At 38.2% G+C, this 15999-nt stretch overlaps 1 protein-coding gene across 4 annotated transcripts in view; it reads left to right on the top strand.

Moving 5' to 3' along the window:
* Nucleotides 1-15999, top strand: part of LOC131050246 (uncharacterized) — a 97507-nt gene that overhangs the window by 6754 nt on the left and 74754 nt on the right. For all 4 annotated transcript variants that reach the window (XM_057984431.2, XM_057984434.2, XM_057984432.2 and 1 more), the window contains 3 exons: nt 14335-14512; nt 14606-14668; nt 14781-14889. In XM_057984431.2, coding sequence (XP_057840414.1) covers nt 14335-14512; nt 14606-14668; nt 14781-14889 — 350 coding nt within the window. The remainder of the gene's footprint in view (nt 1-14334; nt 14513-14605; nt 14669-14780; nt 14890-15999) is intronic.

The raw sequence follows: 15999 nt of genomic DNA, 5'->3' as shown, positions 1-15999 counted from the left end.
TAATTAGATTCTAGGATTGAGAAGTAAGTACTTTATTTAGGCTGATGTAAGGGCAGGAGCAGGTTTGATTTAGGATTGATAGCCAATTTGTTGAAGTAAATCAGACCTTGCTAATGCATTTAATGAATAGATCAGTCTTTAGCAAACTCATTTCATAGTTAAATAAATAAACTTCATTGCGCTACAACTTGTTCTAACCTGCACATCTCTCATAGGTAAAGGATGGCGGCTCCCAAATCAAACAAGACTCTCTCCTGCCAAGCGCTCATCAAGGAAGATATGAAGGGGAGTGCATTTGAAAGCAGAATCACGTCGAATTGGAGCAAAGTAGTGTTGTGACCTTTTTCACACATCACCCCATTGCAAACGGGGACCCTCCCCTTGTCTTGCTTTCTAGGGTTTTTGTTAGAGCCTTGTAACCTTCCTACGTCAGTATTGCCAAGTTTGTCAGTTTTGAGCGGCCTGAGTTTTGAACGTTATGGGTCAGTTTGTGCAAGCCATCGTTAGAAGTAGAACAGAGTCTAGACATCGTCATTGTGTCTAGAAAGTCCGAAGGACGAAGATCGCAATTGATTTGAGATAATTTGGACAACTTTCTATTTTTGGAAAGTTTTTCTTTTTGCTTTTTTCCTATTTTTTAGGAAGTTTCGTTTTTGGCATTTTTAGCACGATCCCCGAAATGGCTATTTTTTAGAAAGCTTTTCCTATTTTTTAGGGAACCTTGCTCTTTTCTCTTTTTAGAAAGTGGATCTAGGGTTTGCATTATTCACACTGGTAACAATGAAATGATCGACAAATTCCTTCTAAAATCCAAGTTTTTGAGCCAAAAAGCCAACTTCCTAAGTTTTAGGAACCCTGAGGAATTCAATGGATGAATGAAGTATAGCTTTCAAATTTCAAGATAATTCGGTAAAATTTGCACAAGTTTGCTCAAGTCCGCCTTGGGAAACATGAAGTGGTGCCACAATGTTCTCCAAGTCCGCCCTATCATGAAGAAAGATCAAGTAAAGTCTGCCTTGAGTTGAGGTGCATGATATTGAAGAAGTCCGCCCAAGGGTGAGGGAATCAACAAATGATTGAAGAGCATGAAGATGTTCAAGTCCGTCTTGGAGGTGGAAAGTGGTGCGCAACTTAAGTAAAGTCTGCCCTCCTAGTTTCCCAAGATGAACAAAGTCCGCCCTCTGTGGTGCCTAAGATGGATGAAGTTCGCCCTTACCTTGCCTTGAATGAGATGAAGTCTGCCCTATGGATAATGAAGAAGGTGCAAGGAAGTAAGCAAGTCCGCCCTCCATGGTTCTTAAATTTTTGATGTCTGCCCCATGATGGAGAAGAAGACTCACAAAGTCTGCCATGTGCAAGAAGGGGAGAAGCAATTCAAGTCCGCCTAACCTGCAAGAAGATGGTTCCTAACTTGAGCAAAAGCCCGCCCTTACCTTACCTTGAATGAGATGAAGTCCGCCTTGATCTATGGTGCATAAGATGAGCAAAGTCCGCCCAATGTGATGAGTATAAGATGGTGCCTAAGTCAGAAAAAGTCCTCCCTTGATCAGTATAAGATGGTGCCTAAGATGGATGAAGTCCGCCCTGCTGCAATTAAAGTTCACAAGTGATCAAGAAAGTCCGCCTATGGTTAAGACCTCAAGCATATGATGGTTCCCAACTCTCAAAACTATGCCCTACATCAGCATATGATGGTAAACAACTTTCAAAAAGTCCGCCCTATCTATGATGAAGGTTGAAGTAAGTCAAACAAAGTCCGCCCAAGGGAGATGTTTGCCAAAATTTGAAAATTAAGGAATATTCCTCAATGATGTCAGCGAAATGTTCATGAAGATCGAACTGATAGAGAATTAGAAAGTTTTTGAAAAAGGGAGATTTGCATATCTAGTTCAAATTATGAACTGAAAATGAATTTAGAAAGTTGCCTTGGAAGGATAAAATGAGGATTTCTAACTTGATAGTGATGACAAAGCAACTAAGATCAAAATGGAAACTTTTTTCGCAAGCTCGATAGACTGAATGTCCAAGTTCAATGAATGAAGAGCAAATTAGAAACAAATTTTGAAGATCCTTATGTTTCTAAATATGAAATTCGGGCTCTTATACAAATGCCTTATTCATTCTCTCATTTCTACACCTAAAGTTCAAACTTTCTGGGCAAATTGAGAGAGAATTTGAAATGTTTTCTGCAGGTTGAGAGTGAATTTTGAGGGAATTTTTGCAGGTTGGAAGTGTTTCGAAGAAGATTTCAAGTATACTTCTGAGTTATCAACCATTTTTCAACAAATTTCAACTCAGATCGTTGAAGAGTTTTGACTGTTGGGAGAGTAAATCTATTGGTTTTCTGTGATTAACCTCTGATTTTCCCATTCTTCTTCATTCTTCGAAGGTGAAAGTTGATTTCATAGGCAGAATATTAAGGTTCCAACCTGAGTTTTTTCTTCAAAGGTCTAAGGAGAAGGAATAAAAAAGAAAAGAGATTTCCCGTCTTCTCTTTCTTATTTTCTGATGATTGAATGGATTTAATGAAATAATCTTGGACTTAAATCTTCCCAAGTTCTGATTTATCAGACTGAGTATTATGAGTTTCAAGAGATTTTCAAGATGATCAAGTATGGAAAATCCCATTTTGTGACTAAGTGTTGTAAAGAAAGTAAAAACCGCAAATTATTTAGCCACCAAACTCACAAACTACGTCTAAAAGTATAGAATTTGACTTAAGTTTGTTTGTTTTGCAGGTATCTCACAGCCAGGATGAAGTTTCAGGTGGATAAAGATTCCTAGGATAAAGTTTCAGGTGGATAAAGATTCCCCTCCGGAATCCAAGATGAGGTCTAAGTGGAAGCTGGTCGGAGACATGAACCTGGGACATATCAACCTGAGAGAATTCAAGAAGCGAATGTACAGGCCTAGACAACTTGATGCCTACAGCAACTGCCAGAAAGATGATGAGAAATGGAATTGTACAAGCTGCTGGTTTCCTTCCAGCAATGCAGTGTATTGAGTTGGTAGTAGAATGCTCCAAGCACTATAATCCTTTAAGCCGAGAGATCATAGCACCTGACGGGAGAGTCTTGGCAAACATTAGTGATGTTGCTATCAGGGAAGCTTTCCGCATCCTTGAATTTCACAACTCTGTTTACATGACCAAGGAAGAAGCAACACAATTGTATCAAGATAACATTGAAGAATATGAGGCCAACATCAACCATCAATGGTTGGAAAAGCCAAGGAAGGTGTTGATGTGTGTTTTATGCACATAACATTTCAGAATAAAATACCAAAGTAATTTATCCTCTCTTGAACAAAATCACCTCAGATGCTAAGGGTAAGATCAACCAAAATGATTCCAAGGTTTCTACATGTTAGGTCTTGACGAGTGGGTAACTCAATGGTCAATGTGAATTGCTGTGTTCACTTGGGGACTTACACAAATGTTAGGAATATCTTCTTTGATCATGAAATATGTGGGGAATAGGTGTGCTGACAACTTAGGATTTAGCAATGTAGTTCTTGACTTAATTCTTACTAAAAAAATGGGCAAAAGGAATAGGGTTCAGGAAATCTATTCTAGGCCTAGGAATGTAGGAAATGATGAACAAGTTTAGTGGAATCAAACTAGGCAACGTCTCACAAACAGGTATTGACACAAGCTTAGTGCAATCGTCTAAGGTATACTCAAGGATTTTTCTGACTATCACCATCAAACGTTGATACCATCCAAGTTGATGCTTGTCAAGGGATGCATAATAGTTGAAGTTAAGCTTACTCAAATTTCCAGGAAGTCAAGTTGATGGAGAAACATTCGAGCATAGACCTGATATCGAAGACTATTGGGCCAATGCAGCTGATAGTTTTGAAATCAGAAGGGGATTGTGGTCTAGACTTCCCTTGAATTTGAACAGAGTAACAAAAGTGTTTCGAGTAGCGGATCAGCTTGAAGATGATCCTGAGCTTGAGCAACCTCACTTTGATAAGCTAAGAAATGAGCCCCTTGCCTTGGTCAATTGGTCAGATTTTGAGATTTTTGATTTGAGCGACCTCATGAGACCAATAATTGAATATTCAAAATGGTGGGCAACGGAGAAGACAAAGTGTTTTAGATCCAAAGGTATCAATCTCACATATGATCTCATGGGAACCAATGAATCAATTTCTTCAAACCATGGTGTTTCATCCAGTGTTGGATCTAGAAAAAGGAAAGAATCCACTGAAATTCTTTAAGGGGTAAAGGAAAGACACTGAAATTCGTTAAGGGGTAAAGGAAAGAAAGTAGTTGGAGATGCAAGCAGAAAGTGTAAGCCTGATGAGGGTCATTCGATCTTAAGTGCTGCCTCCATTGCTCCAGTCAGAGCTACAACCGATGAACAAAGGATGAATGCTGATATAGGGGATAATGAAGTAAGAGCTCCTTCCCCTTCCGCGGAAGAGATAATGGAAGAACTAGCTCAAGAGCCAAATTCTGCTAGGAATGTAGAAGTTGAAGGGCCTGAGTTCCCAAAGGAATTCCTAGATGGTATAGTTAAAGGAACAGAGGATAAGTTTGATGAAAGTGGTATGGAGTAGTCAGCCATTCTAGATTGGTTGAGGGAAAGAATAAAGGCTAAGACTCTAAGGAAGCTCTTTCAAAGGAGAACACAACAACATTCTTGGCTATGGTGAGTAAACCGGTTGAAATAAGACAACCCAAACTAGCTAAGAGATTCTCTTTAATTCAAAGAGATAGTGCTGGATTCAGATCAGTGCAAGTAGCTATACCCAAAGAAGGTAAAACTCAAGATAACATCACTCCTGAGGATTATAAAATCACTACTGTGAATTTGGGTAAGCCTACTTAGGCCCAAGAGATCCAAGATTTTGACGATTCTTGCAACGCTCTCGAGGCAAGACTAGCCAAGGAAAAAGAAAAAAGAAAGAAGGTTGAAGATGAGAATGAGCAATGGAAGAGATATGTTCAACATTTGACAAAACCTATAGATCGGGAGGAGGTACCTGTTACTCCGCCCATGCCTCTTCCGCAAGAGTCATTAAAAGATTATGAAGACATGAAGACATGAAGACAACCTTCAAAGAAGTAAAAGAATGGACTGCGGATGCCTTAGAACGTGTTGACATACTCATTGAGAACCTGATAGCAACACATGACTCTACATCTTCCTTATTAAGCAAAATTCGAGACATGGCTGAAGCTTGGGAAGAAATTGAGGATATTCGGAGAAGGATTATTCCACATCTAAAGGTAATCAGAGGACTTTCTCAGTAGGATCTTGTAAACATAAAAGTCATCCAGCTTGGTGGCCTATATGATTTCAGTTCTTGGTACTTTGCCTTGGTTACAAGGGTCAAATCTTTGAGAAAATCAGAGACCAAGTGTTCAGAAATTGAAAAGACCATCAGAGATATTCAAGACAAGGTCTTCTTTGTGGCAGCTGAGATATTGCAGTAGGATGAGGTGCGAGAGAAGCATCTACGTGCAGAGAATTTAAGGGCCAAAGTTCAAGAAAACTTCTTCAAAGTTTCAGGGTCAATTCTCAGGGAAGATCTCTAGAGAGTTTCGAGTTTCATGCGCATAGATGAAGATTTCCTGACGCAAGCAATTGGTTGGGGAGACACTCTCGCCACCTGTTTTGATGACTTGGATATGGTCGACTTCCAAATTAGCAACTTGCGAAATGTCACCATAGAGGAGGTGCGACTTCTTGTGTCCAGGTACATCGAATCTACAAAGAAGGAAACTGGACACTCACCTCAGTGAGAATAGCAGTTGCGCCACTTGTCTTCTTCTTGTCCATTTTAACTGTTAAGAGTTTGGGGAAACCCTAATTAGGGTTATGAACTATTAATCTGAGCCCTTGATCTTTGTTCGATCTCGGCCGTTCAAATTTTTTGGACTCCTATATAAGGTTGCCTCCTCTCATTTGGAGAGTGTGAGGTTATTTGAAATATTGTTGCATGAAGGTCATTTCCAAATAATACATTACTTGTGTGCTTTCTCTTAAGGCCTTGTAATCTCTTTTGTTTGAATGATTAGCGAGGTTTTCAGTTTCCTCAACACATTTGTTAGAATTTATTTCATGTATGTTAAATGAATGAAATATCTAATAAGTAATTGGTTTATGGTGTATCTCCGCTCATACTTTTGGTGAATGGATGATTTTCATTCACTGTGCAAAGTTAGTCTGAGCTTTCCTTTGTGCATGCTTAACTTCCAAATCATAAGCACGTCCTTTTGAAGATTGCACCCATTTTGTGTAGTTGTCGTGAATGAAGCGAAGCAAAGTGTGGTTTATTGAGGTCATCAAACCAATACTGTCTCTAGAGTTCGTAGGATTAGAGTAGATCTCTCAACCCTTATCCCCTTTTTTTTGAAGTCTTAAATCCCAAAAATCCTAAAAAGAGAGAGAAAGAGAGAGAAAAAGAGAGCTTTAGTTGACAAATCCATCTAAATCAATCCGTCCAAGCGTAAGTCCCTTTGTGTATTACCAGCAAATCACAATACCCATTGAGCTTATCCACACATCAAGACCTGACTAAAGAAACCTTGGAATCGCCATATGATCTTCTAGCAATCTTAGCATATGCGGTGGTTTTTCAAGAGAGGATAAATTATCTTCTGGGTACTTTATTCTAATGTTTGGTAGATGATAAAACAGACACCAACAAGTAGGAGACACTAATCTTGGGAAGTTCAACACCAAGAAGTTTCGCCACCCATCATGCATCAACAAACCTACAACTACAGCCAAGAAGATGATTGAAAGTGGACTCATAAATGCAACTGTCTTTCCTCCCGCGGTACAATGCTACGAGCTCATTATAGAGTGTGCTCAACACTATAACTTTGAATCGAGGAGAATTGTGGCGAAGGATGGGACGACGCTCGCATATCTCTTGGAGACAGCAACCAGCGAGACATTCCATCTACCCGAGCCCAAGGAAATGATCTACATAATCTTGGAAGGAGCTAAATCAGCCTACGATGACGATCTAGATGCTTGTGCGAAAATCATCGACAAATTTTGGTTGAAGAAGAGTAGAGGAAGAAGCAGATGGCCCGATAGATTGCACATGATAGACTTCAATGATGAATACAGAGACTTCATCACCTTACTCCGACGGTTGGTTGGTGCACCCGAGGCTTCATATTTTGAGGAGTGGATGTTCTACTTCATTGAGACTGCCACTTGCGACAAGAAGGCGATCAATTGGGCAAGATTCATTAGCAACATCATTGCTAAGCAGTTAAGGAGGCTAATGCACACCAGAACGTTCTATATGAGCTCCTATGTCATATACTCCATTGTGAGAAATTTTGAGTATCCGGGACTCATGTGTACAAGTGTAGTTGGAAGGAGACTCGAAGAGATCAAAGTGTATGATTGTTATCCATAGCTCAAGCATCCACCAAAACAACACTATAGGAGGGTGAATATCACGAGACAATTTCGAGGTGGATCACAACAAAGACTCTCTCCAGAAGCACATGCATTGGTAGAACAACATGGTGCGTGGTTCATCTAGTTCCCGAAGTTCATCTACATCAGAGTTCAAGGATCTCCCGTTCCTCCTTACATGTTGCCGCGATACCCAACGAATAGAGTCGTGCTACTCGAAGTGGCGAGACAGTTATTGGCATACATCAAGGCATATAGACACAAGCATGGATCAGGTGTTTCTTTTCCTATCACACTAGGAGATTCCATTGAATCATGCCCATCCCTTCACGTAGCAGAAGATGCCGAACAAGAATTAGCACTACATTCACTCAAGCTATTCACCGCTAGAGATTGTTTTGATCCATACAACAATGTGAAGGAAGTTTTGGGAAGGAAGAATAGACATCAACGACATCTTGAAGATTATTGTATGAACGTCCAAAATGATATAGAGGTGAAAAAGATGTATTCTAGGCTATCCCTCAATTTCATCAGATAAGGCAAATTTTTTCATGTAGCCGATCAAGTCCAAGATAGTGGCAAATACCTGCAAGCTGCATATGTCAAGGAAGACAAAGAGGTCAAATTCAAATGGGCAGATATGGAGGTTGATGGTTTGAAGGAGTTAATGAAGCCAGTCTTGGAGTACGCTCACATATGGATAGATGTGCGACACGAAAAGTTGAAAGAGCAAAATATAACACCAACATTCCACTTAGAAGAAGGAAGAGCAGATGATGAAAATGAAGCTAGTGCAAGTGGGAGTGCACCTCAACCATCTCATTCAAGAGGATCAAAAAGAAAGGAAGATCATGGTGAAAAGGAACCTGCAAGGAAGAAGCATAAATCAAGTGCGAATCATCCTTCCTCCAAACAAGAAGAACTAAGGATGGAAAAGGAGTTGAGTCAAGGAGCCAATGAATCAGCAGAGTTTACAGTCCACAATGATAAAGGCAAAGAAAAAGCATCCCAAGAACAAGAAGATCTCACTCACCTCATTCAAGAGATAGAAGAAGGCGGAGAAGATAACGATGAAACTACTTCACCACCTAGAGATGAGCAAATGCATGAAGGAGCACAAATTCAATAGGGAAGATCTTCTATTCCAGAGTGGTTAAAAGAAAGACTAGCTCAAGAGGTGATAGTGGTTGAAGAAGAACAAACATATGATATAGCGAGTCTTCTGAGCTAGACTTGAGAAGTCACTGAGAAGAGGAAAGCTACGAAGATGTCAAAGGTGATTAGAGATGACTCAGGATCAAGAAAGCTGCAAATAGCCACTCCAAGAGTTGAGAAATATGAAGGAGAGATTACAGCCGATGAGTATGATATGGAGACCATTGATTTGGGTCCACTCACCTTTGAGCAGGCTATAGGCTATGCAACTGATGCATTGAAGGGAGTCAATGACATGTTAAGAGCCGAAATAGAGAAGAATAGAAGATTGGAAAAGGAGACAAGTGCATGGAGGAACTATGTCCAACAATTTCAGCAACCATTGACACATCAAAGTCCGATAGCCACACCACCTCCCTTACTTCCTGCAGAGTCAGTTGATCATATGGAGAAAATGAGGAATTCAGCACAGTTGATGGATACATGGATAGAGGATTCATATACTAGAGTAAGCAAGTTCATGAAGGACATCATGCAAACACTCAATACAGTCATGAAGGACATCATGCAAACACTCGATACAGTCATAAAGGTCCTTGGGAGAACTCATGTCCTCATAGAAGCCTCCGAAGCTTTTACTCATGCTAGAGATGTTATCATTCTAGTGCTTCAAGTAATAAGGAAAACACCAAGGGAGGTCCTATCAAGGGAGAAAGTAAGAGGAGAAGGAACTACATGTAGCCTTCTACGATGGAGTATCTAACTTCGCACAAAGAAGATCATTTTTGAGGAGATTGGAAACAAATATAGTCAAGTTCAGGATGATATGCACCGAAACAATGATAAGATAGTGGGAGTAGCATAGATTGTTTTGGGAAGAAAGATTGATCTAGGGACAGTTATAGAGGCTAAGGAGTTGGATGAAAGAATAAGAGTTATCTTCCATGGGGCTGATATTATGACAACCAAAGAGCAAATGAATGATATGATTGAGTTTGTAGTCTTGGCAAGCAAAACTCAAGAACTCAAACCTGAATGGGAGGATGCCATCATCAAAGCTTTCGACGAGGTCATGCACATGGAAGAGCAGCTGAAATCTCCACCCAAGGTCCCGATGATTGAGATAGAGGACATGGTGACTAGATTCATCGAATATGCTAGAAAGGAACGTGAGAAAGGGAACCAAATTCTAGAAGATAGTTTGTTATGATCTCACTTGGCGTTCCATTTTCCTATTGGAGGATGCTTCCTCAATTTTTGTGCTGACATGCTATTTTCTCATTGGTTGATTCATGATGATGATTATCTAGATAGAGTTTTCATTTGTATCAAACCCTAATTAGGGTTTAGGTGGCAAGATCTTGGCCCTTGATCTTCATTCGATCTCGGCCCTTCATTTTATTTGGGAGTCTCATATAAACTCCACTCATTTCATTTGTAATGGTTAATAATAAGAATAAGAAGAATACGAATATCAATAGCAATAGAATAGAAGAGAATAGAAGAGAGAGTAATAGAGCTAGAATAGTGGCAAGAGAAAAAACTTGAAGAATTGTTGTTGTTTGGCTATTGGATCAATAAAACACTGAATTTATGGTGTTTTTGCTCAATCCTTGAAGCCTATTGCATGGTTCTTTTATCTTCTCAATTCAATCTTTGATGTTAGTTTTAGTGTTTAGATTTGAATGATGGCATGTTGCACTTGATGTATTATGAAACTCGTTATCCATACCTGTTGGTGTAAATAATTATTCATCATGGATATTATTACACCTTACTTAAGTTTACTTGGTACATGCATTTCATAATAGTTTGGGTATGAGACACTTGGGTGTTTGTGCCACATTGGGATAGTGTGTGTAGAAGAATTTCCACCTTTTACGGTGTTGATTTTATCTTGTTGTTACATTCCACCTCATGTGGAATATTATATTGTTTCTCCTACCTACCCACACCTATTTCCTACCTACCCTTGTTTCTTATTGAGCCACATGTCATGTTTGTGTGCTCACATATCCATATAGCCTTGCCTATATAAGCAGGCTCATATTCATTGTATGTAATTGAACACTTGATGATCCAGCTGATCAGTATTTTCTCTTGATAGAATACAATTTATTTCTATCATCTATTTTGTTCTCTTATTTGTGCTTTCCATTGCTTCTTGATCTTGGCAAAATCTCACATGGTATCAGAGCCATTAGAGTGTCATTGGTTTGCCAATTGAGAGAAATTTGATGCTATTTGGGTTTTGCATTTTGGAGCTTTCTATTGCAGGTTATTATTGAAGCTTGATGGGTCAAATCTGAGGTCACCATTGGATTGAGGAGGTCCAAGAAAGTCAGTTTTGCCCTTTGTTTCATCCAAATCGGACTTCGGAGGCCAAATCTAGAGGCATTTGAAGTTTGAAGCTGCGGCGGAAATTTTCCAGAAATTATAATTTTGCAGGCAATTTTCAAATAGTGATATCTCACTCATCCAGACTCCTTTTTTTGAGCAATTTTTTTTGTTTTAGGGTAGAATTTCGTGATCTGTACAATGCTGCAGGATTTTTTTGATTTTCGGATACAGGTTTTTCGGAAATCGTGAAATCTTGATTTTTACAACTTTGGAGGCTTCATTTGGGCTCATATGGACTTCTTTTCAGGTGCCGTTTTTTTTTGAAAGTGCATAATTTTTCATCTACTTTCATAATCCGCCATCTGTTTGCAGTGATTTCAAGTAGAAATTGTACTTTCAGTATTTGGCCATTCTTGGCATATTTGGTACTTGTATTTTGCTTGGATCTCAGTTTAGATCACTAGCAGTATTTGTTGAAGTCTCTTATATCTCATTTTGAAAAGTTGTAAAGTTGAAATCAGAAGTCCACTTTGCCATTATTTGCAAGTGTCAACATGATCTTTTTATGGGGGGTCAGTTGTTCATTTATATCTCTTGGTGAAATTCCATTTGGAGGCATCTTCATCTATAGTATTCTACAGGGCTTCTTTGTTGGTGGCATCATTTTCACGTTTCCAAATTTGAATATTTTATCATGATGTATGCTCTTGCTTGAGCAATGTTGTACTCGCACTATCATAATGTGCCACACTTCTTTGTATCTTGTCATTGTTGACTATTTGATGTAATCCTCTTGTACACTTAGATTAGGAATATCTTGTGAGACTTGGTGCATGGCTCCAGTTGAGACTTAGATTGTACACATTTGTGCATGGCTCCCTTGAGACTTGGATTGTACCAGTATTTCTGCTATTTCTGAGTATCCAAATGATGCTCACAACAGGTTGTCTCCATGCCTGATCTTCTTTTTGTTGCAGCGAGTGATTCATCGTCATCAACTTGGTACCTGGTTTTGTCACACTTTGACATTATTGGTGCAGCATTAGCTCTCTTTCTTCCTTATGGGGAGGTATTTTGGACATCATCATTGGACCATCTTTGCAGGAGATTCGACATTGAGGGGGGGCTTCATGGTCTTTCTTCTCTTTTATGGGGGGGACATATTTTTTGTTCTTCTCATTCATCATTGAGAGCATTGTGTGCTTTCATCATCTCTCTTTTGGGGGAGGGTTTTTTCCCATTGGGTTTTTCTCTCTTTCTCCGTTTATGGGAGATTGCATTTGCATATTTGTACATGGGTACCTAACATGGTCTAGTAGCCGAGATCCATTTTGCATTGCTTAGTTGCATTGTAGACTTTAGTGCATTCCCCTAAGTTGCACTTAAGGGGGGGTGTTGGTGTAAATAATTATTCATCATGGATATTATTACACCTTACTTAAGTTTACTTGGTACATCCATTTCATAATAGTTTGGGTATGAGACACTTGGGTGTTTGTGCCACATTGGGATAGTGTGTGTAGGAGAATTTCCACTTTTTATGGTGTTGATCTTATCTTGTTGTTACATTCCACCTCATGTGGAATATTATATTGTTTCCCCTACCTACCCTTGTTTCTTATTGAGCCACATGTCATGTTTGTGTGTTCACATATCCATATAGCCTTGCCTATATAAGCAGGCTCATATTCATTGTATGTAATTGAACACTTGATGATCCAGCTAATCAGTATTTTCTCTTGATAGAATACAGTTTATTTCTATCATCTATTTTGTTCTCTCTTATTTGTGCTTTCCATTGCCTCTTGATCTTGGCAAAATCTCACAATACCACTAGCTTTCTTGCTGATTGTAAGTGAGCATTGTGTGGTCAACTGGAACCTTTGAAATTGCTCAAGTTCGATTATTGTTCAAACATTGATATGCATTCAACTAATGGTATCTACACTTGACAATGATTTGAAAACCTACGAACATCCTTAGAAGATTGCACTAGTTATAGTGGAGTTGTTCATGTATGGTGATGCTACAACTAGTTGAGTTTCACTTGTGTCATTCCTCATCCATCCATTCTTAGGATAGTTTAGAACATCTCTAAACCCTTATCTTTTGCCATTTTTTTGCAAACCATTCCATAGTATTAGGAAAGAACTTCATTGCATATCATTTGCAAACCACTTCATGAAATCTTTTCGAACCATAAATACCCCTAGATGAAACAACAATCACTTGACCAACATAGCTTATCCACACGTAGTGATCCTACATATATGAACCTTGGAGTCTTCTCAAATGATCCTTAAGCTAATCTTCAACATCCGAGAGATTTTATTCAAGAGAGGATAAGATACTTTAGGTATTTTATTCTGTGTTTGTATGTGCCTAAAAAACACATCAAGAGATACCACCGATGTATTCTTTGGTGACAATTGCATTATGTTGTGGTAACTAATTTTTATTTTTGAAAACCTCGTAGTGACTTTGGTTAGTAGGTTTAATGGTGGCCCTGTGCACAACGTTGCATGACTACAAAATTTTGTACATGATTTTTGAAGACTCAATATTTTTTGCCTTTTTTTCTCTTTTGCTTGGATTTCAACATTTGGATAGGTGAATTAGAGTTTTTGGATGTTTTTGATTCAATAGTGATGTTTCTATTGCTCGAACATTCAAGGTTGAATCTCTCTCAAAAAAAGGACAGGTAATCGTAGATCTATTGCTTTGATACCATGCTAAAGTTGATTTTGAACTCCCTCTACTCCCAAAAGGCACTTGCAACTAAAACACATATTACAAAGAGAGAAAAAACAATTGATTTACTCCGCAACCCATTAGAATTCTATTGATCCAAAAAAGCATCAATTATTACAATATACAAAAATAAATCCTTATATTAAGGAAAAAGCAACCCTAGATGAAATCTTTTGTGGTTTTTTAAAACTTCCTTTTTCTAAATGACATTTTAAAAATACTTGGGGGTCCCTTGGTGTTCACTTAGATATGTACTTGGTACACTTAGGGTATTCTTGGGCATTGAGGGTACCCTGGGGTATGTCTCATTTGTACTTATGGAGTACTTGCGATGCCTTGGATGCACCTTGTTTATACCCAAGCCAAGATGTGTTTCTGTAGCTGTCTAGGATGAGTATGCTCCCTGTTCCCACATATTTGCTCCCTAATATTCTTTTTTTGTGTTCCAAATACACAAGGTAGCACCAAGTAGAGGACAAGGGGTTGGTTATTTGGGTGCACCGTTTTGCTTGTCTTTTATGTGTGATGTTTCTAGACTTTTGGTATTTCTAATCCAAAGTTATACTTCTTTTCAAGTGTAATTTGTGAAATATCATTATTTAATAATTTAATCTTTATATTAAAGTGGAGTTTTTTTAATGTTGCTAACATGAAAATATCATTTGATGAGAGTAATCGTTTTCATTGCCAGAGTCATTGGTTTGGATGAGCTTCTGCAAGAATACTATCAAGAAAAAATTAATGTTGTTGAGAGAGAGTCAAAAAAGTTAAGGATGCATGCATCTGATAGCTCAGATGAGGAGGATGATAAGAGTGTAAAAAAGAAAGAGAAACAGCTCTGTGCATTTGTTAACGAATGTGAAAGGCAGGTATGATTAAAATGGGTTTTTGTAACCTCAGTTCTACTAAAATAAAAATCTTCACATGTTCACTACACCTTATGTCTTTTGTGTTTGATGTAGGTGAATAAACTCTCCGCGACAGTCAATGTTGAATCATGGGGTAAACGGATATTTGGTCCTCAGGTGTTTATTACTTTCATTTTACGTTGTGTTCTTTTGTTTCTTCAATTTCTTCATCAAGTTTGAATCCTGATTAGTTGTTTTGATGAATGTAAAATTGCTTTCAAATTTGCAGAAAGCTCCTCCAGTATTACATTTTCCAGGATCTGATGCTTGCCCTCTTTTGCAAGCACTTTCAGAAAATGACGAGCTCAAAGTGATTGCAGATTTGAGTATTGAAAATGGTTTGTATAAATTAGATCTTGTTGTATTAAAATTATTGTATAAGATGATTAGGTTTCCTTATTTCTTGTTGATTTTTTACTTTTTGTTGAAGTAACCCTCTTTTAATATTATATTTTTGGAAAATGTTTACTGTATTGTTATATAACAGAAAAATGTGTTACAAAGTGAATATCCAACTTATGCTACAGGCAGTCAAAGTTGGGTCACCTTCGTAAGCTGAACACAAAGAAAACTGTATGAATCATTTGTTGATCAAATGGCTAAGGCTAGAAAACAAAGATAAAAAACTAATGTATTAAATAACAGAAAGAGGTGTTACAAAACGGACAGCCAAATTATTTTGCAAACCATTATAATGGGCCAGCTTCATAGATAGAACATGATGTCAGTCCTTGATCAATCGACTAAGGCTATATAAATGCAACCACTATAGACTATAAAAAACTAAAAACAGTAGATTCAGACATAGTAACAAGGGTTGGGAATAGCTTGGATTGCTGTAGATTATTCAGAGGAATACAGTGGTGGAATTTCAAAATTGATTTTTGTTTAAATTCTGTCATACAAGTATGGTAAACACTATGGTTCAAGCATGCAGTGAGTATAGAATTGGATGTTTTGATTACCTTCTTTGATGTAACTGATCCCACTGTGACTTCCTTTTCATTTTGATTCTTGTCCACTGAATATCTGTTGAACAGCTTTTCCATGAGAAAGGCAGCTTTGTGATTGTTGGAGGCCCTTAGGGTTGAATATAGGTACATAAGACTTCTTAAATTTTTTTGAATTTCCTTTCCTTTTGGGGTCATATAGGAAAAGCTTGTCCAGATTTTGGACCTGAAGTTATTGAAAATCTAAACTCCATTTTGTTATCTTAACATAATTGTGTATGTTGCTCTTGAAGAGCAACTTGTTGCATTTGTAATGTAGTAAGATTAACCACACATTCTCCTATTATTGGTCAAATTCTTACCAAATACTCTAGCCTGCCACGAAGGTGTTAAAGTTTTTAACTAGGGTGACATAGGTTTTCATGACATTAGCAACCAAGAGATTGTTGGGATTGTAAAATTTTCTTTTGGGCCTTCTTAGGATTCATTGTGGGATTG

This window comes from Cryptomeria japonica, chromosome 1 (assembly GCF_030272615.1).
Source record: "Cryptomeria japonica chromosome 1, Sugi_1.0, whole genome shotgun sequence".
Lineage (NCBI taxonomy): Eukaryota > Viridiplantae > Streptophyta > Pinopsida > Cupressales > Cupressaceae > Cryptomeria > Cryptomeria japonica.
Note: the sequence above shows the minus strand (reverse complement) of the source record. Positions and strands in the feature narration are given on the sequence as shown.